The sequence below is a fragment of the Nyctibius grandis genome, chromosome 1 (genome assembly GCF_013368605.1).
Source record: "Nyctibius grandis isolate bNycGra1 chromosome 1, bNycGra1.pri, whole genome shotgun sequence".
In the NCBI taxonomy this organism is placed as follows: Eukaryota; Metazoa; Chordata; class Aves; order Nyctibiiformes; family Nyctibiidae; genus Nyctibius; species Nyctibius grandis.
Genome location: NC_090658.1, coordinates 105,929,876 through 105,955,437, shown reverse-complemented (window position 1 = coordinate 105,955,437; position 25,562 = coordinate 105,929,876). Strand labels below are relative to the sequence as shown.

Below are 25,562 nucleotides of genomic sequence, written 5' to 3'. Positions count from 1 at the left end.
TCAATATGAGGAAAAAACTTCTTTACTCTGAGGGTGACAGAGCTCTGGAACAGGCTGCCCAGGGAGGCTGTGGAGTCTCCTTCTCTGGAAACACTCAAAACCCACCTGGACATGACCCTGTGCAATGTGCTCTAGGTGAACCTGCTTTGGCAGAGGGTTGTACTAGATGACCTCCAGAGGTCTCTTCCAACCCTAACCATGCTGTGATTCTGTGATTCTGTGAAATCTGCTGTCACATTGCCAGAGTAATCAGAATGCTTTATTTCTGTTTTGTTTTTTTTTTTTTACCATTGGTTTTAACTACAGTGATACTAATTTACTGTTTCCTCCTTCCTTTGGTTTGGGGTTTGGGTTTTGGGTTGTTGGTTTTTTTTTTTTCAGTATTTTAGGTCTCACTGAAGGTAGCAAGGCAATCATTGCTTTAAAATCCTCGACACAGTTTCTATATAACGTGCATCTGCTGGGGGTTTCCTTGGGCTGCCAGGCTGCAGGAACTTCTTAATTGTAGGCATATTGCTCATTCTTATTTTAAAAGCCTAAAAAATAAAAACAACAGAGTAAGAGAAAAATTCCAGCTACTCCAATGGCAAACAGTGCTCCTTGCACAGAACAACTGCTTCACTCTGCTGCTAGAAGAGATCCTAACATTCATTCAGATCTCGTGCCATCTACAGTCTCCTTCTGTCTACAAGAGAAGGACCCAGCTGCTGCAAAAAGCCTGTTCTTACCAATGAAGGCAGTGCTGGAACAGACAATATCTACATCTCTTGCTGCCTGAAAGAAACTGAAGGCAAAAATTCAATATCGGGGAGCACTAGGGGATAGTTTTGAAGGTACAAATACACTAACCCAGCTCATGACCTTTTTCTTTTCATTGCTGGTTCTGATGGTGCAAACTACCATGTGGGCAAACCACGATATATGTTAATGTGGTTTCCATTTTTCCTATATTATGTAAGTATCTGAGCTCTGTTTGCATCTAGCATGGCCACTGTTGTCCCACTGTCCCAGCATTTCTAGGATTGCATGGGTGAAGGTGAAATGGCTGGAGACATCCTTGGCTCAACTCATTTGTTCACTAGAGGCTTCTCGTACTGTATTGCAGCCTAGGGTAGCCAAAATATCTACATAGGGCTGGCAGATATAACACAGCCCCTCGGGGGCACCTATTCCCTTCTGGAGCAGTGGCTGGAGGCCAGGACTAGGATTAGGGAAGAGTTGGGCATCTCAGATGGCAAGAGATGCCTGTGTGAAGGCAACTGAGTCAAGGATCCTGAGACATCTCATTGTACAGTCAGAGAGGACTCGCTGATGCAGACTGCAAGCAGCTGGAGACCCCACAGTTAGCTGAGCAACCTTAGATACATAAGAACCTCTTCTAACAATGGGGCTAAGGCAGAGGAGCTTCACAGAGCGACAGTCAGTTGCTGGCAGATGTATGAACATGTTTTCCTCTTCCTTACAGGCACTGGAAGGATAAGGGGGAAATACAAGAAGAAGCAAGAAAAGTAAGAACTGTGAAATAAGTAACCACCAATTTTAGAAACATTTTCCCTTCTGGCAGTGAAGGAATCCCACCATAATTCAATAGAACGGCTTCAACAGAACTGTGCACATGCCTAGTGGCTAAGATATCTTGCTAGAAAATGGGAGCTAGAGGCAAAAATTACCTGACGCTGCAAAACTGCATATGGGATAAAATCTGACACATGTTACTGCCCACTTTGTGGCTGAAGTGCCTCATTCTGTCACACTAAATTCAGGCTTAAACTGTTGGGATTGAGATTTAAAAATTTTTTAAAAGTAATTAAAAAAAAATCAAAGCCCTTTTCCTCATCAGTTCCAAGCAGAAAACCTAACTGTGATAGTCTGATGCTGAACTGTTTATTTTGTTAATGGGAACACAGCCAAAGTCTTTGAGTGCACCCCTCAAATTAACAGTTTGTAAGCACAAAGAAGCATGGCCTCAAGCCTTGCATCCTCATCTCAAATTTGCATTGCCTACACTGCTTTATTAGCATGATTACAGGCACATGGGAGGACACCTGAACACTATCTGCTTTTTTCCAGTCACAGACTACTTGGGTCCACTGTATTTCAACTCTTAATGACTCCTGCAGGTCATGCCCCAGGCTTGCCCATGCACTGTGCTCAGCAAGCATGCTGCATGCCTGGAGGCTTCTGGTTTCTGGCCAAGTCTCACAGCAGAAGTGCCTCGCTTCTGCTTGGTTTCAGACTTTGTACATGGCACAAAGGCAGAGAATCCATCCTCAATTGTATCAAGATGATTATTGAAAGAAAAACTGTGGCTTAGTGCTAAGGCTTGAGTTTCTAGTTATGCTGCAGAAGGCAGAGTGAAGTGAGGTTACTGGGATCCCAAAATTGTAATACCAGCCAGTACAGAAAATAGCACGCTGTGCCTTATTCTAATGTGCCAAGCTATATCACAGACTTAATTTGTTGGTTGGTATTAGATAGCATCTACTGACAGGAAGCAGGAAAATTAAAACAGGGCAGCTTAGATCATTGATTCCCTTGGGATGACATTGATTTATTTCTATTGAGGAGGCATATACTACTCAAAGAGGGACAGGCATACCTGAACAGGGTTAATCAGGACACAGCGTCTTACAACAAACCAGCTAAATCAATTCACTCTTGTGCTTGATGTTAAGCAAACATACAATAGTGACAGTTCCTCGAAGAGCCCACACTCCTGATTTACACAGCATAGAGAGATGATCACTTCAGGATTGCCCTCCAGCTCCCAAAAACAGGCATGCTCAATAACAAAATTACCTGCAACAGAGGAAACTCCGACAGCACACCAGGTATGTTCTCCTCCACTGCTAAAATGGCTTCAATTAGCTGAACATCTGCCCAGCTGAATTTGTTGCCCACGAGAAAGTCTTGGCCATGTTGTTTCAATACCTGTAGAATACAAGAGAATGTGGGCTGCAGATGAGAATGGGACACATGGTGCCTGGCAGCTGAGCCTCTCAGCACAGCCACAGAGCTGAACAGTGATTATATCTGAAATTTCAGGGTGGAGTTTTCAGCTGGAAGCTGTGAGCCTAAATCACTTCATTATTGTTGGGAAAAAAACTGAACTCTTATAGTACACACACTACAACCTTTCATCACTCGGTAATGGTGAATGATGATAGGCACTGGGAACAGGGACACCGCCACGCACTTAAGTAGACTAGTAGCAGTCACAGAATTAGAAATAAGGATAATGGAGGAACTAAAGAGTAGCTTGGAGAATTTATAAAATTGCCATTTAGATATTTCATTTAAAGTTATGTCCAATGTTGATACTGTTACCGGAAAATAGTAACCAAGAAAACTCTCCAAACCAAATGATAGTTTAGAAAGCCGACAGTGGTTTATTGCAGCGCTGGGTGCATGGGGGATCTCTCCTCCTAGCATGCACGTCTAAAGAACAAAAGCTTGCCCCTTATATACAATTCCAAGAAAAAAACCCACCCAATTAAAAAACAACTTATACATAACACATTATGTAATGCATTACTTAATGTCTTTATGCATGCGTACTAAATTGGGGAAGGGGTCTTGGGTGGTCTCTGGGGGTCGCTGGTGGTTGCAATCCCCCTTTAATCGTGCTTGTGCGCAAGCGTGGTTGAGGCCTTCTTGTTTACAAGTACATGTGTTCCCAAGAAGAAGATATCGTTTTGGACTTATCTCTCCTCTGACAGAAGAGTTTATGAATCAAGTTAATTTAGACATCACAAAGTTGTTCTTTACAGTTTTGTTTTGTCTTTTGGCCTTATATAATTAGCAGAGACCTTTGTTTTTCTAGGACTAAGCGTAAACAGCATGATTCATTGTTTACTAGAACCTTGTTATCAATCTCATAAACAAACTCTATCTACAAAACATGTAGTTTGCTTCAGGACCTATTGTTATTTTCTACTATTCTAGCTAAAAGGAAAATTATTGACAGAAAAGCTTGTTCTGTGTAAAGGTAACACAGAGCAGGCTTTTAGAGCCTACTCTGAGGCCTACTCTTGCTAAACTGTTGCTAAACCTGAACCGTCTGGTTCAGGAAGCAAACTTAGAAATGCAGAATTACAATAGCTAACCAAAGAAAATCCCTGCCTTTGGGAATAAGTTATTATAGTCATAAGAACTTCTAGCACGTTCAGCCTTTATTATTGTTTTCCATCAAGACTAGCTGAATGTTACAAAAGTGAGAAATGTTGCCAGATGCCTGAGTCATATGGGTTTGGTTTGTTGTTTTTGAAAGTGGGATGTGCAGAAATCTATGACTGTTGTTTTACTAAAGTATTCCTAATCTCTCTACTGATTTATTTGCAAGAGATTTTCGTATTCTTCTAACGAAAATGTTCCAACTGAAATTAAATATAGCAGAGAGATGTGCTCTAAGCAAATATAGGTGTGGAACTGTCCCCTCGAGGAAAAAAGAAATCATACATGCTTGCTATTACTTTAGTAAAAAGTTTTACTGTATAGCTGAGAACACATTGCTTTGTTTGCTTTGTAGATGTTCAAATACCACAGCCCTGACAACACAAGCCAACAAATAGAGAAAACGTGCTGCTGTATTTCCCCTTCTTTGAGAGAGCCAAGAAAGCTGAGGATTTGGAACTGACCTGCACTACAAACATGTTCTTATTGTGGGAAAACTTTTGGATAATTGTAAATACAAGTTTTATAGACACATCCTCACTGTCACTTACCTTTTCAAAGACTGGGAAGTACCTGTTAGTTGCCCTCTCCTTAATTGAGTCAAGAGTTTTCTCCTTTGCCTCAGGTGGAGAGAAAGGAAACATCAAAATCATTTGCATCAGATCTGTTATTCCTTCCACATACATGTCAATCCTGTTGGTGAGGGGAAGACAGCAGAAAAGAGCACAGAAGTTATTTACTTCATCTGTTTTCCAATTAACTAAGGCAACTTACAGGAATTTTATGTCACCACCACAATACCAATTTTCACAGCCAAAACTAAACATAAACTAAAGCTAAATATGTTTTAAAAGGACTAAAAGCCTGTCTCTCTTCAGCAGCATTTCAGAAGCATGGTCAAAACCTAAGAAAAGGCTAGAGTCCTTGGTTTTTATTGTGTTAGCCTTTCTCATGCCTTTCTACTGGATTTACAGGATTGAATTTGTTATATAAAATGCAGCTATCAAATAACAGATTGCTCATTAAGTGAAAGAAGGTGTTACAGTACAGGGCTCTCTCCTTCAAGTCTTTCCCATAGAGATTGTATTTCCCTGCTATGTAGCTGAGGATGGCTCTAGTCTGCACCATCTTCATCCCATCGATCTCAACCAGGGGCACTTGCTGGAACATCAGGACTCCATCTAGAGTGGAAAGTTGAAGAAAAGCTTGTTAGTTCCTCCTAGACTGCTAGCTTTACAGCAGACCGAGAGACTAAGCACATTTCTTTTGTAGTGTATGAGATCATTGATTTCTTGCCCTAACTGTAAAACTCCATGCAGTAAACTAACATTGTTGGAAAGATCAAATATTGACTAGCCTGCATCACACTTTTGTAGCTAGGTCATCACAGTGCAGCTGGGCCCCTTGCTGTACAGCATTGCCAGAGCTTCACTGGCTGATGGGAGCTGGCACCGCCTGCTCCTTTGCACTTCTGGACCCTGCCTCATGCTGGCAAGAAAAGCCTGAACCAGCACTTTGAACCCAAGGGATCAGAGGAGAATAAAGACCTGTGTTAAAGCTGAACTTAAAAAAAAAAAAGCCAATTATTTTGAATGCAGATCAGTTCCCTGTCAGAGACATATACACATGAGTTGAAAAAATGAGAGGGGTAGTACCACATCAGGACTGAGCTACTGGGATAAAGGAAGAGGTCAGGCCACTTCAAACACCGTGAAGCTACAGAGTTAGAGGCCGGGACTGCGACAGCAGTTGCGGTTTAAGTGAGTTTTACACAGTCACTCCAGGCACAAGAGTTTGAGAGTCCCCATAGATTTTCATTACAGGCCTATCCTCAGTGTCCTTCCACAACAATTTAACCCTATTTAGATATGTCTTTGTAGTCCCCTTTTCTCCTGGTGCTGGCAGGAGTGTAGGTCTGAGCCTTCAGTGAGGCAGCTCTGAGAGCTAAGCTGACACAGAGGTTCAGCATAGCAAAGTCAGTCTTTCTAGACCAGTTTTCTGCTGGACTAATTCAGTGTCTTTGGAGATACTCCCTCCTCCATTTACACATTAAGGGCATCCAGAGAACAATCTCACCCTGTTAAAATCACAGCAACACTCCAAATCCAACTAGGCAGCTGCCACTTTGCATTGCTCAAAGTTAATAATTTATTTTAATTGCTCAGTTGTAATCTGTTCAGTGCATCCTCCTTTCAGGTATAAGTGTTCATTTTAAGAGGCATGTCTGTGTGCTTTTTTTCTCCACAGAGCTATTAAAATAGTTTGCTAGTCTAGAATTAATAAACATTCTTCACTCATTCTATATTATTAATTTACAATTTAAATTCAAAGAGTAGTTCTCTCTGCAGCAACAAATGGCCTGTGTTTGTTTCTTGTAGACATTCACAGAAAGATCATGTGTCTTCATGTCTTTCCCGAACACACCTCTGCAGCTTAAGGAAGAAATATCACTTGGTATCTATCTAGCAGAAACACAGCAGAATGGGAAAACTAACAGCTCTGCAAGGATATTTTTCAGCAGAAAGATGTGAAGTGAAAAATAAAATCTGACTTTCTGGCCCTTGACAAAAAGTGATGCAGCAAATGTGAGTGAACTGAATGCACCGTTTGTTTCTTATCTACAGAAATGAGGGATTTATGGATTTCATCCAGACCTACTATTTGTCGCCGACCCATAGAGCTTGTTGATGTCCAGGTAGCAACTTGGGCAACCTGTGGCTGCACAGATTGAGCCAAGCTAGTGATCTCTCAGGCCAACGGGTACAGATCTGGCCAGGCCAATGCTATTTCACTCTCTGGGCCTCCAAAACAGCTGTCTGTCTGCAAGCTGCCTGTTGGGAACTGCACCTGGCCCAGGCTTCATCCTGGACGCCGCTAGCGCATTGCTTAGATCATCATCTGGCATGGGCCAAAGTCACGCCTGGACCGTTCTAACAATGTGGTGGTGTCTAAACACAGGATACCCTGGCAAAAAGCATGTGGGTAAGGAAAGAAAAAAATTAGAGGGAGACGTGATGTGGGATTATTCGTGTTCAGTCCTGCCCTGCATGACTGGCAGCGTTCCAGAGGTCCCTTTATCAGGATGACTAATTTGTCTTTCTTCAACCCATTGTATTAAACCCCACCCTTTTCTTTGTGTTGTCTCCCTCTTAAGCTCCCAGGTTAAGATCTTCTTTATAAAGAAGCAATCCTTGATCTTCTTTATAAAACTGCCCTATCCTTTTCATCACCATTTAATTCTCCTCTCTGGATATGGATAAGCTTGGATGCTATATCCAGGATTGTACCACGCTGTCTGGATTGATTAATCCTGTGAAGCAAATTCAGATTTGGGCTTTCAGTACCTGAGCTATCGTATTTAGAGCTATAACTGGTGTCTTTACACTGCATTGCCCTCCCACGTTGTCAGATGCCCAGCCAGTTGGACCTGCAAATATAATTCTGATCTTGATACCACTTCTTTTTTTACTTTTGTTCATTTTAGCTTTCCTGTTAGAATTTCTTTAAACACAGCTTTTCCTTTCTGATCAAGCAGCCAGAATGCAGCCAAGTCCTCTTCCAAGTCTCCTAGTATGTCTTGGCAAGCTGTGACATTTCTCTTGCATGTCACAGGCAGCAGGTGCACTCTGCAGTGCTCCTCACAGTCCCAACTCCTTCCCCACCCCACCAGCAAGGTCTTCTCCTTCCAGGGTGGCTGTGGAGGGGTTCACTGCTGGATTTCATCTGGCCAAATATCAAGGGCAGTGGCTGGGGGTATGCACTGGTGTTTGGGAACTGGTCTCACTCCCAAGGTTGACATGAAGCCTTTGTGGCTTGCTGCTTTGAACATGTCAGACTTTCCGCAGGTCTCCCCGCTGGCTCCCTGTTTTTTAACTGGGGGAAGCTTCATGGCTCAGGCTTATCCTGCTTAGGACTGTCACTAGTGTGTTTGCACAGAGCCTAGCACCAAGGAAAACTGGCTTTCCTGGGGATTTTAGTGCCATGCTGGCCTTTCATTTAGAGGCTTATCTCACCGAGGTTCAGAACCAACATACGAGTGCATCTATATTAGTCAACTTGACAACAGCTCAGGCCAGCTGGCGCAGACTGGCCACATTCACTCTGCTCAGCTCTGCCTATAGAGCGTGATGGTCACATCTAAATGACATCTTGGAAATGGCTCTTGGCCAGGGACAACTCCCAGATGATGCCTAGGAATTGCTTCGGAGAGTGCTATTTGTCCTGGACCAAAAGTGTGCCAGGAACCATGCTAACAGTTCAACAGCACAGACAATTAAGTTTCATTAAATAGGAATGTTTGCTACCCCTGTTTAATATACTACAATAAACACAGGCACAGAAGCTATGGCTTTTAGCTTATAGGAGTTATTTGGCACTGGAAAGAACAGGTTACTTAAAACTAGTATTTCAGTATTCTAGGTGTGCACCTAGAAGTTTGCACTGGTTTAAATCCACTAATTTTAAACCACAAATTTTGCTAAATTGGAGCAATTTTTTGAGGGACTAAGCTGCAGGTGTCGGGATTCTTACCTTTGATTAACTTTTCATACTGTTCTCTTGATTCAAAAAAAATTTCTTGAAACTGGAAAAGGAAAGAGAAGAGTGTTACACTGCTGTACTTGAACATTGTTCTTCTGTAAGTGACTGCACACAACCGTGCGCAGAATGACCAAACTAAGCAAAAGATAATGGGCCGGATCTTCAACTGCACCACTTGGCCGCAGAGGTCCTGAGGATCCCCCACGCATCCACACAGCTGGGGAGGAGCAGAAGGGCCTGGCCTTCTGAGTCAGGGCACTGATTCAGCAATAATATGCTTGCGGGTAGATACAGAATACAGACATTCACAGAAGGCAGACAGGTTGCAGCCAGTGCCAAGGGAAGCACAAGGTAAATCAACTATTTCTAATCCCACCCCAGGGCATGTAACTCAACAAAACTTTTGTTTATATATATTGTAACTGCAAAATAAATAAAACTGAGTTAAGGTGGTTTTGCACAGCTGGAAATCTCAGATTAATTAAGGGCCTTTAAATAAATCCACATTTTGACCCATTATGATTAATTACTTCAGGGGCCTCATACTAGCTCTAATAAACTCCAAGCTCCACTGAGTTTGCATCCCAAGTATTAACTGCTGAACAAGGTAACTACAACCATGCAGTGCCACTGCCCAAATTAATTTAGCCACCCTCTTGCAACCATTTGTCCTCCATGTGTGTGTTAAATTGTTCCTTACTGGGGCCAGTTGAAAACACCAGTCTGGAACACTGCACCGAGCGTCAACTAACCTCCACACCGGCTGCTGCCAACAGCCATCGTATGGACTCCATTCGCCCCCTTCCATTAAAGTAGGTAAGCCTGGGCTTCCCCGACATGCTTCTGAGCTCCTTGTTCCCTGAAAAATACTAAGCAGAAAACAGCGTCTCATAAAACTGGTGTAAGTACCATTATTTTGAGGGGAGAGAGAGCCTTTTCTTCTCACTATGCGTGTTGAGGTTTAAACTTCATCTGGTTTAAAACACAAAATGAGAGGTGGACCAGTGACACCGCACAGCCTGTGCTAGGAAAGGAAAGATGTGCAGATCTGTAAAGCCTTCCCCAGTGCTACTAGGGAGGTTTGATATGATTATAAGCAAATACAGACGTGTTTAAACAAGTGGTATGAGTCCTGAGCTACAGGGGGAACCTTGCTGCATTTTAAGACAATTATACAAAGGCACTGAAATTCCTATCACATCCTCAGAGGAGTTACTCACCTTGATTGCCATCATCCTCATTGAAAAGATGGACAGAAGAAAAGGAAAACATGTTTTACTGGTAGGCTGAAATCTGTCTAGCTTTGTTTGTCAGATGTTGGAGTGAATTTTGCAGCTTCAACTGCCATCCACTTCTTTCATTAAGTAGGGGCAAATTAACTGTTAATCTTCCCTTTATTCCATGAAACAGGCTGAGCTTCCTTGGCAGACCTATTGAATGGCTACAGCCTGATTTCTTACTGCTTATGGCAGCTCAAAGCCAGATCTGGAACCTAGCTGCACTGGCTTCAGGTGCCCCCAAAAGTACCTCCCAGGGCACCGGAGACCTGTGTGCCCAGGCGACTGGCAAATCGGAGGCTGTCTGAAGCTTGCTGTAACAGCACCTGTCCCTGCACCATGAGCAGCAGAGTGTAGCAGAGACAGCGCGTCTGTATTGAGCTGTTTCATACGTAGGGACAACCAGCTGGACTCTTTGTGCTGACCCTTGAGTATAAGCATTTGCAATTCCAGGCCTTAATTTCTCTGTGCTTCATTGCCCTAATTACTAAAAAAGTGGGACTAGCATTCCCCCTTCACAAGTATTATTAGTATTATATCTCCCCCCGTTAGTATCATACACTAATGATTGGGAGAAAAAAAGCTTAAAGATGGGTATCCTAATTGTGTCCTAATGGCTCAGAAACCAGAGCAGAGTGCCTGACTTAAAAAAATAATTTTACAGATGACCCCAGTTTTCTCAGAGCTAAAAGCCAAAGCTGTAACATTACTCCTGTCACACTTTGCATCCACATGACATTTCCCATTCCCAGTACACTCTAGTGATGTCTTTTCTTCAAGTCACAGTGGTTTGTAAGTGCGCTTAAAATAAAGTACATTTGGAACATATTTTGCCAAAAATTGATTTTAAAGAACAATCAGATTGAGAATTCTCCCTTGAGCAATTCTGGTAAGAACCAAGTCATGTTACTTCAATAAATAGGGATATTTTGGGTAATTTAGATGATGTAATCCAAATACACATAAAGGAAAAAATTATCACCTCCAGTTTTAAAGTGCAAATAGCTGTTGCTAATTACAATGTTTTGCCTCTAAGACAGCGGTTTTATCCATTTCTGCATGTTACGTGACTAGCTTTCACTATATGGCAGTGCAGCTTATCTATCTAGTTCACAACAGCTAACTAGCGCCTCTTTCATTATCATACTTCTCAGATACATTGCATCCATATCATTTCAACACACATTGCCCCAACTTGTAATGTGCAGAAATTTACAGTAAATAAGACTTTTTCTTTAACTAAAAAAGCCAAAGACTGCAATACCAAGAATATGAAACTTAATCCTCTTGGAAAATTTACCTATTGTTTGCAGAACAAAAGCAGAGGGATTGAAAAGCCTTAGGTATCATTTTATCATGTTACATGACCAAGAAATTCTATATGGCATTAAATTATGTGACAAGAACAATGACAAATGGAGAATAAAAACCTGTCACCAACTTCATTTTTTTTAAAATTAAGAATAACTCTCTCAGCTGTAAGTGGATTTTAATTGTCTTAAGCTTCTGACACGGAAAAAAAAAGCCTTGTTTTTTTGTAAAGTCTCCTCAATATTTAGATCCACTGAACATATCTCCATTGGCTATACAGGGACCTGACACAAGTAGCTCACATATAGACACCTACATTTTGGTGCTTGGACCTGAGTCTTGCTCTGAGGGCTCAGTTTAGTTGCCCATTCCTATGTGTTTACTGACACTTGAGATTCCTTAAGGGTGGTCAGATACAACCCTCAACTTATTGGAGACAGGGGCAACTTTTTCTGCCTTAAATCAGTATACCTATTCATCCAGACTCTCAATGCCTTTTTGCATTTGGGGAAAGATATCTTATTTGGGGAAAGATACAGCTAACATAGATAAGGATCCCTCAGGGCTTCCCTGTGTCCTCCACTATTTTTCTAAAATTTTAGTAAAAGATTTGCAGGATGTTGTGTTTAAAAAAATTAATCCATTTTTGATACAATATGTTGATGATTTATTAGTAGTCAAGGAATCTTGTATAGCTGACATCTGTACCTTACTGTTTGCCTCAGCTGAAAAGGACTATCAGGCTTCTCCACATAAGCTACAATTTATAACAGAAGTGTAGAATATCTGGATTACATTCTCCAACAAGAGGAGCAGCATTTATCTGAAAACCGTATTAAAACCATACAAAATCTTCCCTGACCAGTTACTAAAATCAAATGCGAGCCTTTTTAGGAGCTGTAGGATTCTGCCAGCCCTGGATAGGTCCTTTTGAGGAAATGGCAAAACCACTGATACAGATTATTGCTCAAGATGCAGAAGAACCCATTCACTGGACAACAGAGAAGGTAAAGACATTCGAGATTTTTGACGCAAGTTGCACCTGCCCTAGGACTGCCAGACTATGGTAAACCATTTACCTCATTCATACAAGAAGGGAAAGAAATAGCCTCTGGGATGGTAACTAACACACTGAACCCTGCTACTCTACTCCCTTCACCTGGGGAAGGAACTCCACATCACGACTGTGTAGTACCCACCCGTGAAGTTGAAAAGACTCCAGAAGATTTAACTGACATGCCGTTTCTAAATCCCAATCTGGAACTATTTGTTGACAGTCCTCATATTATCCGAGCAGCAACTGGGTTACAGGTTATTCAATAACTACTGTGAATGAAGTAGTGGAGGCTTTACCACTCAGTCTGAAGCTGAGTGCACAAGCAGCTGAATTAATTGCATTAACAAAGGTCTATCAGATGGCCAAAGAAAAGACTGTAAATATTTATGCAGATTCTCAATATGCATTTGGAGTATGCCATGCTACTGGGCAGTTATGGAAGCTGCATGGGTTTGTAACTTCTAGTGGAAGTAAAACAGCAAATGCTCTGCAAATTACTGAACTGTTAAAAGCTATGCAATTGCCAAAGAAACTTGCTATCATTCATCAGCCAGCCCATACCAGTAGAAGGACACAGGAAGAGGTAAGAAATAGTCTAACAGATATTGCCACTAAAGCCACAGCATGACAGGTGTATGACCCACTGGGCTTACACGCAGTCCAATGGTCTGACCTGGTGTTGCTCACTCCTGAAAAGATATGTTTGGCTGTTCCTGCTGAAGAAATTGATTCTTGCAAAAGGTACAAGCGACCAAAGACTCCCAGGGAATATGGAGAGCAGATATAGAAAACATTTCTATTTTACCTAAGCAATACCTGATTCCCATAGCAAAAATGCATCACCATCCGGGGCATTTTGGGACTGCTGCACTAGCCCAGACACTGCTGAAGAACTGGTTCACGCCAGGAATTTATGCTGCAGACAAATAAGTAACCGCATCTTGCATGCACTACCTTTAGCCTTAATTAATATTTGGCAAAGACCTCATCACAATGTTTGTCTATATACAAATGTTTTTACTGCTTTTGTCTAAAATCCATATTTCCATCCTATTTCCTAGTGAGCCTTAATGACATGCCTGTCCTGAATTTCTCTGAGGATGCTTCTCAGTGATGTAAGAACCGTTTAAGAGGGGATGGTGTTTCAGAAACAGCATTGTCTGCATTCAGGGTGAAGTGCCCTTTAGCCCTGGAGCTGGGAGCAGAGTTCAGCATACCAAATGGGCCAGCTTTCCTGCTTAAACCCAGAAGAAACCACCATGGTGCTAGAGGCTTGCACTGTGTTCTCCCACCCACCTTTGCCTTCCCAGTTTGTCCCCTCAGCGGTTTCACAGCTGCCTTGCTCACCTCTGAACTGCACCGCAGCATTAATTTCCTGGTTAAAAACCATCTTTGTTTTGCTTTCCCTCTCCTGCAGCTTCCAGCTGATGAGTAAATATTGAGCCATGCTTAGTCTACCTGGCACACGAACTAAAGAGAGCAGAGAATTTACATTATCCCAGCAGATGCCCTAATAAATTTGGAAGTAGCTTCACTATAAATAGTCGCTCACTTTAAGAAAAAGGAATTTATAATTTAGTACTTACCTTCTGACCTTAACTCAGCCTCCACCCCGCACAGGCAGGTTCCCCGGGTGTGTTTAAACTTCGGGGCTTGGGGGAGTTTCCAGCCATACCCAATTAGAGACAAAATCTCTGGCACTACTCAGCTTAAAGACGTATGTCTGAAAATTGCCATCCAAAGCAGAGACTGTCTTTCAGTTCACTGATTTGACTATACTATGTGGGGAGCCTCATAGTTTCTACGGAGCCATCTATTCAAACTGCTCTCTTGGAATTATTGGGGAGTTTTACCCAAATACAAGGGCAAGACACTTTAAAACACTGAGAAAATGATACATTTTTCTGGGTCATATTTAGGGTAATAGTAACCATTTAAAGACTAACCACTGAAGTTTCTAGGCTTATTTCACATTTAACAGTAACCCAGGTTTTTATTTTCAGTGCTATATGGCACAGAAAAGATACCCAAAGTATGGGTTAACAATGCTCAATTACTTTGAAATACAGTTTGCCAGTATCACACTTACTTAGTGATAACTTGGTGTAAAAAAATAGATGAGCAGTTTATGTCACAGCTCACCCCATGTCTTAAGGCACTCGCATTAATTTTGGAAATTGATTGTGCTTTGAGTCCAAAGCCTTCTCAAAACGTACCTGCCTGCAGTCCTCACAAACCACTAAGCAGCTGGCTTGGGGGACCATGCCTGATTCCAGCTTCCAACAGCATCCTCTCAGAGGTGGGGACAGGGTATATAACTAACTGCCACGAGAGAATTAAACAAGGGGGGTTAGGAGGATTCTCCCCATGCTGCTTATCAAGCTCCTAAACTGAAGCACACCACCACTGTGACAAAAAATTAAGAGTCCACATGAATAATTAGAACAAGTGATGCGTCACTCCAGCCTAGACTTGCTGCAAACCTTCAGCGACTGCTCTGGTTTTGCCCTGGAAGCTTTACTGTCCACCCAAGGACAAGGTTAACCAAGCCTGTATTCACCCTCACACATATTTCTGTAAGCTGTTTGGCACTTATTCAGACCACCGGCACAGAAAAGTCTGAAAACAGTAATCCTAATTCTGATTTACACCCGATGTGCTGCTGGAAGGAGAGCTTAAATGGAGAGCCAGTTTACACAGTGTTGTTATATGGATCCTTTGGTCTTTATTGATCTAAATATCTCAACATGGTCAAAAGGCTGATTTAGATAGGCACAAGACAGGCAAGATCAAGGCTTCAAAGCCAACTGAAAAATAACCTTAGTGGTACAAATTTCATTGTGAAATATTTATCTTAAATAACTCATGTATTATAAGGACTTCATATTTTGATAGAAACTTGTGTATGTTTCCTCTTTTTGGTCTCTAGTGTGTGCTGTGAAGCTTTCTAAGACTCTCAGTTTATGTGCATTGTTAGAACTAAAACGAATAATAATCTAAGCTTAGGTTTAAATAATCTTTTTATTTTCAAAAGAGGGTGTAAAGAAGTAAAGCAGAAATTACAATCCTATTTTTATCTGAAGCTGACCAGTTACAAAGCTGGACAACAATTTGGGTGTTTTTCCCAATAAAAAAGGGTTTTTTTCAATAAAAGGAAGATAAAAATTGACCACTTGAAAAAATTTAAAATGAGCTCTCATCCTGTAAAACGTATTTTGTTTGTTTTGGTCCTTTTTTAAATAAAACCAGATTTATTTATACTTCTCAGACAGGGAGAAATAGGTTTTATTGACCAGAAGTCCTTTTCTTCTCTTATAAATCAGTTTTGTTTCCACTGAAGTTCGTGTTTCCCTGGAGTTCATCAGAATTTTAATAAGACCCCGTAACCCTAATACAGATTTCAGCATTAATTTATCTTCAAGGGCAAATATTCTCTCTTGACCTTAAACCCTCTTACACAGATCTGTCAGCATAAAAAGATTCAATGAAACAAGGTTAGTGACACATTATTTACACAGTCTAGAACTATCCTGCTTTTAACATACTCTTTATTCACTGTTTGGTAGCCTGTTCAAAATTATAAAATGTAGGGGTTTTAATGACATTTATGTGTAACGTTCTAACTCTGCATTTACTTTTCTTGCAGATAACATATAACAGTTTGTGAAATGTAACTTGGCTTGCTCTCTGATGATGTTTTCAGCATGAGATTCATTTGTTCATGCTGCATGTGCAAGATTGTACAAATCTAGAGGAACAAAAATCAAGGTTTAAGTAGGAAAAGAGGTTGAAAAATGACAGTAGATGCAACCTGGCTTCATTTCCTTGTAAAAAATCTGTTTGTTAATGCTACAGCTTCTTCATCTGGTGGTAGCTTTCGTTGGCTGGCAGGCTGAAGGCACTTCTTATTTGTGGCAATGTTGCTTACTCTTGCTTTAAAAGCCTAAAAGTGAAAACAATGCAACTTCTAAGAATAGGGGTGGGAAAAGTTCTAATGACAAGCCAAAACAAGCTTGTGACATCAGCTTCATCAGATGGTGGGTCAGGGCTAGTGATGAGGGAGGAGGCAGTTTCCTAGTAGTAGTTGGTACAATCTCAGAGAAAAGTAGGTGCGAGTCAGATGGTACAAGTCTACAGGACAAGATATAAAACTATGCAATGATCTGCAGTGGGGTAATCTGCCTTTCACAATTTAATCTTTCAGCACTAGAGAGCTGCTTAACCCCTGAATGTTCAGTATCTTTCAAGATTTCACACCATTTATTATTCTACCCTCGATATCACTTTCATTATTTTAAATTCCTGGCCTCAATGACATCCTCTAACAATTATTTCCACTGTCTTAGTGTGAAAATGTTGCCTTTCATTGTTTGTATTTTGCTGCTTTTAATATCCTTGAGTGTCTTATACCACTCCTATTATAAGATAAGGGAGATGAAAGCCCTTCTCTGTCTCTCTTACAGGGACCACATGCATAAAAAATAATTTATCTAATCATTTTCTAAACAAATTGGACTGTAATTCACTTCTCACATGCATTCCTCAGCTCTGCTTTTTCATTTTCTATTTGTATTTTCCTTTGTTGGCTGTATTTCCTGATCCTCACTTGATTACTTCTGCATTCTGTAAAAGTGCAAGAAACTGCCAAGCATTTTAACTTGTCTTCCTCAAAACTTCAAATGAATATGGGTGTATTAATATTTGATTTGATTACCTGCAGAAATGGAAAATTGGAAAGAATGGAGGACACTTTCCCTTCTACCATCAGGATAGCTTCAATCACTTGCTGGACTTCTGCCCACAGAAGTTTGACCGACATGAAAGATTGCGACTAGCTTGATTCAAGAGGAAAAAGGTTTACATGAATTAAAAAGCTAATTACTTTTTAAAGTTTTGCTCCAGTACAAATTTGATGGAGATACTCATGACCTAAACCTACATTTCAGGTTTATTTCTGCATCCCTGGACAGTTTTATAAATTGCACATGTACAACAGTTGCTACATTTCCGTAACAACTACAAATAAAAAATTATCAGAAGAAACTGTAAGTATGGTATAAAATATATTAAAAGTGGGGGGGAAAGATAGGAAGTTAGTCGTATGTGCACTGGGTCAGATACGAGCCTCCACTTGCTTTTGTTCCCTTGTTCTCAAGGAGAGGTTTTCAATGCAAGTTTGACAATGGAATAGAAATGTGGCTCATCTTGCCCAGCTAGTTTGCACTGCCATAGACCTCAGTGCTTACTTCACACAGTCAACATCTCACACATACATAAGCCTCTTTTCATCAGCCTGTGCAGTGGGAGGTTAAATCAAATGTATGTATACATAGAACTGAACTGCGCTTGCCATAGCAGGAATATGGAAAGAAGGCTTTGGTGCGCTTGAGAACCACGCTGAAACCGTGTATGGTCTTTATGTACAAGGTAATAAAGTTGTAATAAGTAAAATACAGTAAATACACTCATGTTAGAAAAGTGTTGATGGGGCTATGTTTCACTGCTGAATGTAGATATTCCTAATCTTCTACATAGGAACGAGCAGAAAAGACAGATCAGTCTTTGGGGCTCAAATGTATACACTTGTCTTCAGTAGTCTGGCTTGAAGGGGCATCCTTCTTGCTTCAGGGAGAACCAGGACACTATCCAACTAATGAAGTTTTACTCTGTCCCTTTTGTAGGGTAAAAATGACCCCTGGATCCTGGAGATGCATGTTCTCCAGCCTAACCCTGCACTGCTTCATATTAGCACCTGTTACTATCAGCAAGAAAGTACCATGGCACTAGAAAAATAGTGTGCTTGTTTACTTAAGGTTAAGATACACACACAACTGTTACACCTTTGTTTTGTTGTGTGGGCATACTTTGCTTGCAAGAACTTAAACAATGAGATACTCTGCAAAGAATGAGAGTTATGTTGTTCATTTCAAAGCTGTCTCTGAGCAACCCCTTCTTAGAGAAAGTTTCTCAGAAATAATTGTTCAAAGCATGTTTTCAAAGGAATCCAGAACAAACAGTTCTCTCCCAGATAATCCCTTGAGCAAAATTCTCCTATAGCAAAACTGTCTGCTGAATAATAGCAAGAAGTAAATAAAGTAGTTACTTCCTTGAGAAAGCAAGTGGAGGATGATCTATGCTTGAACTAATGTGCAACCCAGTAGACTGGTACAGCTGGGGTCATAGATGCTAAGCTATGGCATCTAAGGCTGAAGGATGAGGTGAAGCTCTTTTTCTCTTGCCAGAAATTACAGCATTTCCATTCGATCTTCTCTTGGATGACGTTTCCAGGTGTGAGATTAAATGGTTCTGCGGCAGCATAGAAATTGGTCTGAAATGGAAAGTAGTAGCTGCAGGGCAAGCAACAGAAACGAACTGGAATCTGCAGCATAACCAGAAAATTGTCCCCAGTTCTGCATTAGGATTAAGAAGTGATGCCTATAGCTAGGTACTTCATGGGTCAATGCCGAGTTGGCCATGGAGTTATACAACCATACTATTTGAAAATTTCCACGATACGCCAAGGTCACATTAGCTTTTTTGGATGTCAGTGCCACACTAGGAGCTGGTATATGGCTGATTATCCACCATGTCCCTCAGTTTCTCCTCCTCTGAGTTCCTGCTTCTCACATCAGTAGGAATTTAGGTAAACTGAATTTAGCTACACTAAATGCATCTTGTTTATTCATTCCCAGTATGCATACTGATTCAGATCACTGAATTTCACCTTTCCTCCCTATTGTAACTTTATTTTTTTATCCTCTGTGAACTGTGCTAATTTTTCTTTCAGCCCCTTAATAAAAATATAAAATAATAGCAAAGTGCCAAGGATCTAATTGTTGTCTTCACCTACCTAATACATAGTTACAGAGGGTCCAGGAACAGACTCTCCTCAGAGGAGCACAGTGAAAGGAAGAGAGGTAAAAGCACAGGCTGCAGCATGGGAAATTCCAACAGACACCAACAAAGGAAGTTTTACAGGTCAAAGCCTAGTAGGGGCTGCTGGAGATGTGTATATATATGCCTGATCTCTGCCCTGCACTCCTAGGTGGCTTGCAGACATGCTTTCAGTCGTAAGCTAAGAGGTTAACCATGCCTTATAGATAAATTTCCATCTGGTGATATTTATTTCTTTTCGTTGACTACAAAAATAGTCATAGTTCAAAAGTAGGCATCTAGTGCTTAGCGGTGTAAAGTTACTGTACCAGGTTCTGTCCTTCAGGTCCTTCCCATAGAGGCTGTACTTTTCCGGCTGTATGGCTGAGGATGGCTCTGGGCTGCACTATCGACATCTCACAAGACCTCACCATGGGCACTTGCTGAAAGAGCAGGGCTCCATCTGGGGACAGAAAAAAGTAACATCAGTCTAATACAAAGCCCACAGCTCTTGCATGGTTGAAATGGAGCTGAGAGACATGCCTAGTAGTTGTCTACAGCTGAAATTTCCCCCCAAAGGAAACAGGGTATAGAAGAGCCTTTCCTAGGAGCAAGATTGGGGTTTAACACAGCTCTGAATTTCAGGTGCCACATGTAGCCTCCCAGCAGCCCACCAAGGACTCCTCTGCACCAGCAGTACCCAGGCAGGGACCTGATGTCCAGCTCCTCTGCACCTCCTCTGAAATGTGAACTCCCCCCTCTTGAACCTCAAAGCAGCAGCCAACGCACTTGAGCGCTAGCTCCGAGGCCACCAGCAGGTCCCATGAGTCCCCATGGCCCATCTGGAAACCAGCGGAGGGGCAAGCTTATTTGTACCACATAAAAACACATATTGATGTATGGGGTGCAGGTGCCCAGGCACTGGCAGCGGGGCGGCCTCTGTGAGGAGAGGCCGGAGCTGCCCCAGGCCGGACAGGGCTCCAACCCACCCACAGCAGGGCACAGCTCAGCCCCGCAGCCAAGGCGGTGGTGCCTCAGGGGAAATATAGTTAAGAAGGGACAAAACACTGCACAGCAGAGTGTGAGGGAAAAACAGTGTGAGAAACAGTCCTGTGAACACCAAGAGGAGAAGGAGGGGAGGAGGTAGAGGAGTCGGGAACAAAGGAGGGAAGTTGAGCCTGGGAAGAAGAGGAGTGGGAGGAAGATGTTTAAGATTTTTTTTTTTTTTCACCATCCAACTCTATATTAATTGGCAATAAATTTTTTTATTTATTTTCCCCAAATCAAGTCTATTTTGCCTATGATGGTACTTCGTAAGAGATCATCCTCTTTTTATCTCAAACCACAAGCTTTTTCATTTTATTTTCTTTTCCTGTCCTGTTGAGGGGGCATTGAGAGAGTGGCTGCGTGGGCATCAGGCAGCCAGCCAAGGTCACCCCACCACAACTACTGACAGAAGGAAAAAAATGGCAGCTAGCAGCCTAACCCTAAACACTCAAAGCACACTCCTTTGATCATTTTGAGATAATATTCCCTCAGGCTGGGAAGACTAGAGACTGGTTTGCATGGTAGTACACAAGGTAACACAATCTGGTAGAAGTCATTCAAGACTGTCAAACATCTTACCTTGCAGTAACTTCCTAGACTCGTCTCTGTTTTCCAGAAATTCTCCTTCAAACTAGAAAGGTAACAAGGTAAATGAGGCAGGAAAGATGGCCTCAGGCTGCAGCCACCTTTCACATGGCCCTAAACAGTGGGGTAGACATACAGCATGCTGTTAAACACGGGCCAGGAACAAAGACATTTTGGTGTTGAGGTGATTGTTACAGAGGTAAAAACGAAAAATTCTTACCTTAAAATATATCTTTTTTAAATGATGGATTTCTGTGCCTAAGTACAGCAATAGTGATAACTGCATTGTATAGGAAGTATAGTGACGATCCTCTCAGAGATCAGGAAAGGGATTCACTAAGTGAAAATCACTTACAAGAAATTATTTTGTAAGAGTATGTTAATTGCTGTACTCGTGTATCCTGAAAGCTTTGGCAGTAGTTTTATAAACGCTTAAGCTGATCTACACAACTGAAAAGAGTACAATTAAGAAAGTGGTCATACCTCCTCTGTGGCTCACAGCCACTTGTTCTTACTGCCTAACTTCTGCTGGCACCAGCAATCTAGCTGACTCTGTGATTAATTGTCTGAGCCGGTAAAAAATCACCCTTAAAATAAAAAGTCTGGAGTTTTCAATTCGTTCAGCTTCTGTTGTCAATAGTAAGACAAGAAAAGCAGGGAAGGACTCAGCCAGCCATCTTCAGTCCAGGAGGTTCCTCCAGTGCATTGATGATAACTTTCTGATGCAAATGGTGGATGAGCCAACTAGGAGAGGAGCGTTGCTGGATCTTGTGCTCGCTAACAAGGAGGGTCTGGTTGAAGCGGTGAAGGTTGAGGGCAGCCTTGGTTGTAGTGACCACGAGACAGTAGAGTTCAGGATCTCATGATCTCATGTGGCAGGAACAGAATAGCTAGCAAAATCACAACCCTGGACTTCAGGAGGGCCAACTTTGGCCTTTTCAAGCAACTGCTAGGGGAAATCCCATGGGACAGGGTACTAGAAGGTAAGGGGGACCAAGAGAGTTGGTTAGCATTCAAGGACTGCTTCTTCCAAGCCCAAGATCAGAGCATCCCAGCAGGTAGGAAGTCAAGAAAGGGTACCAGGAGACCTGCATGGTTAAACAGGGAACTGCTGGGCAAACTCAAGTGGAAGAAGAGGGTGTACAGATCATGGAAGGAGGGGCTGGCCACTTGGGAGGAATATAAGTCTGTTGTCAGAGGATGTGGGGAGGCAACTAGGAAAGCTAAGGCCTCCTTGGAATTAAACCTTGCAAGAGAGGTCAAGGACAACAGAAAGGGCTTCTTCAAATACATTGCAGGTAAAACCAACACTAGAGGCAATGTAGGCCCACTGATGAATGAGGTGGGGGCCCTGGAGACAGAGGATAAAAAGAAGGTGGAGTTACTGAATGCCTTCTTTGCCTCTGTCTATACTGCTGGAGCCTGTGCTGAGGAGCCCCGGACCCCTGAGGCCCCAGAGGAAGTCAGGATAGAGGAGGAGTCTGTCTTGGTTGATGAGGGCTGGGTCAGGGACCAATTAAACAATCTGGATGTCCATAAATCCATGGGTCCTGATGGGATGCACCCGCGGGTGCTGAGGGAGCTGGCGGAAGTCATTGCTAGGCCACTCTCCATCATCTTTGCTAAGTCGTGGGCAACGGGAGAGGTGCCTGAGGACTGGAGGAAAGCGAATGTCACTCCAGTCTTCAAAAAGGGCAAGAAGGAGGACCCTGGTAACTATAGACAGGTCAGCCTCACCTCCATCCCTGGAAAGGTAATGGAACAACTTGTCCTTGGTGCTGTCTCTAGGCACATCAAGGATAGGGGTATCATTAGGGGCAGTCACCATGGCTTCACCAAGGGGAAGTCATGCTTAACCAACTTGATAGCCTTTTATGAGGACATAACCCGGTGGATAGATGATGGTAAAGCTGTGGATGTGGTCTATCTCGATTTCAGTAAAGCGTTTGACAGAGTCTCCCACAGCATCCTCGCAGCTAAACTGAGGAAGTGTGGTCTGGATGATCGGGTAGTGAGGTGGATTGTGAACTGGCTGAAGGAAAGAAGCCAGAGAGTGGTGATCAATGGGACAGAGTCCAGCTGGAGGCCTGTGTCTAGCAGAGTCCCTCAAGGGTCGGTACTGGGACCAGTACTTTTCAATATATTCATTAATGACTTGGATGAGGGAATAGAGTGCACTGTCAGCAAGTTCGCTGATGACACAAAACTGGGAGGAGTGGCTGACACACGGGAAGGCTGCGCAGCCATTCAGAGAGACCTAGACAGGCTGGAGAGTTGGGTGGGGAGAAATTTAATGAAATATAAGAAGGGCAAGTGTAGAGTCCTGCATCTGGGCAAGAACAACCCCATGTATGAGTACAAGTTGGGGACAGACCTGTTGGAGAGCAGCGTAGGGGAAAGGGACCTGGGGGTCCTAGTGGACAGCAGGATGACCATGAGCCAGCAATGTGCCCTTGTGGCCAAGAAGGCCAATGGCATCCTGGGGTGTATTAGAAGGGGTGTGGTTAGCAGGTCAAGAGAGGTTCTCCTCCCCCTCTACTCTGCCCTGGTGAGGCTGCATCTGGAATATTGTGTCCAGTTCTGGGCCCCTCAGCTCAAGAAGGACAGGGAACTGCTAGAGACAGTCCAGCGCAGAGCCACGAAGATGACTAAGGGGGTGGAACATCTCCTTTATGAGGAGAGGCTGAGGGAGCTGGGTCTCTTTAGCTTAGAGAAGAGGAGACTGAGGGGTGACCTCATTAATGTTTATAAATATGTAAAGGGCAAGTGTCATGAGGATGGAGCCAGGCTCTTCTCAGTGACATCCCTTGACAGGACAAGGGGCAATGGGTGCAAGCTGGAACACAGGAGGTTCCACATAAATATGAGGAAAAACTTCTTTATGGTGAGGGTAACTGAACACTGGAACAGGCTGCCCAGAGAGGTTGTGGAGTCTCCTTCTCTGGAGACATTCAAAACCCGCCTGGACGCGTTCCTGTGTGATATGATCTAGGTAGTCCTGCTCCGGCAGGGGGATTGGACTAGATGATCTTTCAAGGTCCCTTCCAATCCCTAACATTCTGTGATTCTGTGAGATGGTGTAGGCAAAGGAGGCCTGTTTTTTTGGTGAGAGAGTTGGCTGTAAAACCACTGCCTGAACTATACACTATGATTAGGGTACACAGTAAAGACATTAGAAATAAAGTATAGCCCTTGCAGGGGATTTTGTATCTCTCTACTAAGCATAGAAAAATCTGTCAAATACCTGCTGTAAACAGTGTTAGGAACCCTCCAAACAGCTGGTCCAACTGGTTTTGCCTGAGTTTGGCATCTTGCTTTTTTTTGGTTAGTGTTGCTGTACGAAGTGCCACAAGAAGCATGCAGATCTGCAAAATCCCTACAAATAGCTGGCACTTCTTTTTCACCTTCAAAGGTGCTCACCCAAATACTGAAGTGCCATTGGAATTAACTGCAACCTACCAAAATATAAGCAAACACAATGCAGAGTAATCTATAAAGATCCCATACGGTCACCAGAAACCGTAACTTGTACTAAAGCCTATATCCTGGACTCACTATTAAGACAGTGAGCATTTTTCCAGTGCTTTCAGTGGGAATGAACTTGAAATTCCATTGACAGCAAGTGTTTTAAACCAAAATAGGTTTCGTAGGCCACAACCCTTACTAAGGGTTAATGGTTAACTAAGCATAACTTTTGCCTGGCTATCAGAATGATGCTGCAGGCTGATTTGTACATAAATAGGTCTTACCAGAGCAAGGGCTGAAGACAAACCCAAGTCCTTCTTGGAAAATACATCAAAACTGCCTGTCTAACACCGAAGTGCTTTGGGACAGTTAAGAGTGAAACAATTCCTGAAGTTATCATGCGTTCTTAACTAACTTTGAGTCAAGAGTTATTGGGCCAGCAACATTGAGAGACGTAGGAGAAATGACAACAAACACCTGTATATCTTCTCTGCTTACTACTGTCTTGAAGGCTGGTAACAGACCTGTAGTGCTCTGACGTGTCTTAAAAGCATTACCAAAGTCAGCTAAAGACCTAAATAATTACTGCTAGAGAGCTGTACCAGGACTCAAGGATACTCAGTGTGGGGATCTTTTACAAAAGCCGTAGATCTAAGCTGATTTCCTCCCTAGTTTGCTCAGAATTTGGAAGAGAATAGTCTATACTGTTACTGCGTACAGGCTAGAAACTAAACTGACAAACCTGGGTGGGAATACCCACCTAAGAAACGCTACATCCTTAGACAGGGTTAACACACAACACTGTGTCACACCGTGTAGCCTTGCGATGATAGCATAAACAAAAATGACTGTAGATGTTATATGTAGAAGTATACACTAGCTCATATATAAACACATGTAAGTGTCTTCATCTCAAACCAAACCAAGAAGACAAATAAAAAATAACCAAACAGAATACAAGTTCTCATCAACGATTTACTGAAATATCAGGAAATGACCCATCAGTTGGGCCAGACCTGGAGCAGTACAGGGTATGTCTACATTGGTGGTCTGGAACAGGAGTGTTTTTAAAATTAATTTTTAACTGTGCTTTGACTCCCATCACAGTGTGATCTTGGAGTGGATTCTTTCTGGATGAAATTAAACTGAAAGGTGTGCTCCAAGAGCGTGCCTAATGCAGTTTAAATGGCATTCTGTCACACAGAATCACAGAATCACAGAATGTTAGGGATTGG

At 42.4% G+C, this 25,562-nt stretch overlaps 1 protein-coding gene across 3 annotated transcripts; it reads right to left on the bottom strand.

Annotated features, from left to right (window-relative positions):
* Nucleotides 1–244: 244 nt before the first annotated feature.
* LOC137660749 (glutathione S-transferase 3-like) lies at nt 245–21,564 on the bottom strand. 3 transcript variants are annotated; one of them, XM_068395784.1, is made up of 9 exons: nt 21,083–21,564; nt 20,857–20,908; nt 19,560–19,693; nt 9,465–9,581; nt 8,704–8,755; nt 5,222–5,354; nt 4,725–4,866; nt 2,800–2,931; nt 245–536 (listed from the first exon to the last, which is right to left on the bottom strand). In XM_068395784.1, the coding sequence occupies exons 1-9, from the start codon at nt 21,146–21,148 to the stop codon at nt 414–416; spliced, it is 951 nt and encodes a 316-aa protein (XP_068251885.1). In that variant the 5' UTR covers nt 21,149–21,564; the 3' UTR covers nt 245–413. The 3 variants fall into 3 exon arrangements, with proteins under 3 accessions (XP_068251885.1, XP_068252061.1, XP_068251969.1); XM_068395868.1 differs by lacking the exon at nt 245–536 and adding an exon at nt 543–1,468; XM_068395960.1 differs by lacking the exons at nt 19,560–19,693; nt 20,857–20,908; nt 21,083–21,564 and adding an exon at nt 13,944–14,002.
* Between the last annotated feature and the right edge of the window lie 3,998 nt (nt 21,565–25,562).

Coding starts and splice junctions, on each gene's coding strand:
- LOC137660749 (XM_068395784.1), bottom strand. CDS start 21,148: ATGCAGTTATCACTATTGCTGTACTTAGGCACAGAAATCCATCATTTA. Junction 9,582..19,559: donor GACCTGAAGGACAGAACCTG/GTACAGTAACTT, acceptor TTTTCTGCTTAG/TATTTTTCAGGGAACAAGGA. Junction 5,355..8,703: donor GTATGAAAAGTTAATCAAAG/GTAAGAATCCCG, acceptor TTTCCACTCTAG/ATGGAGTCCTGATGTTCCAG.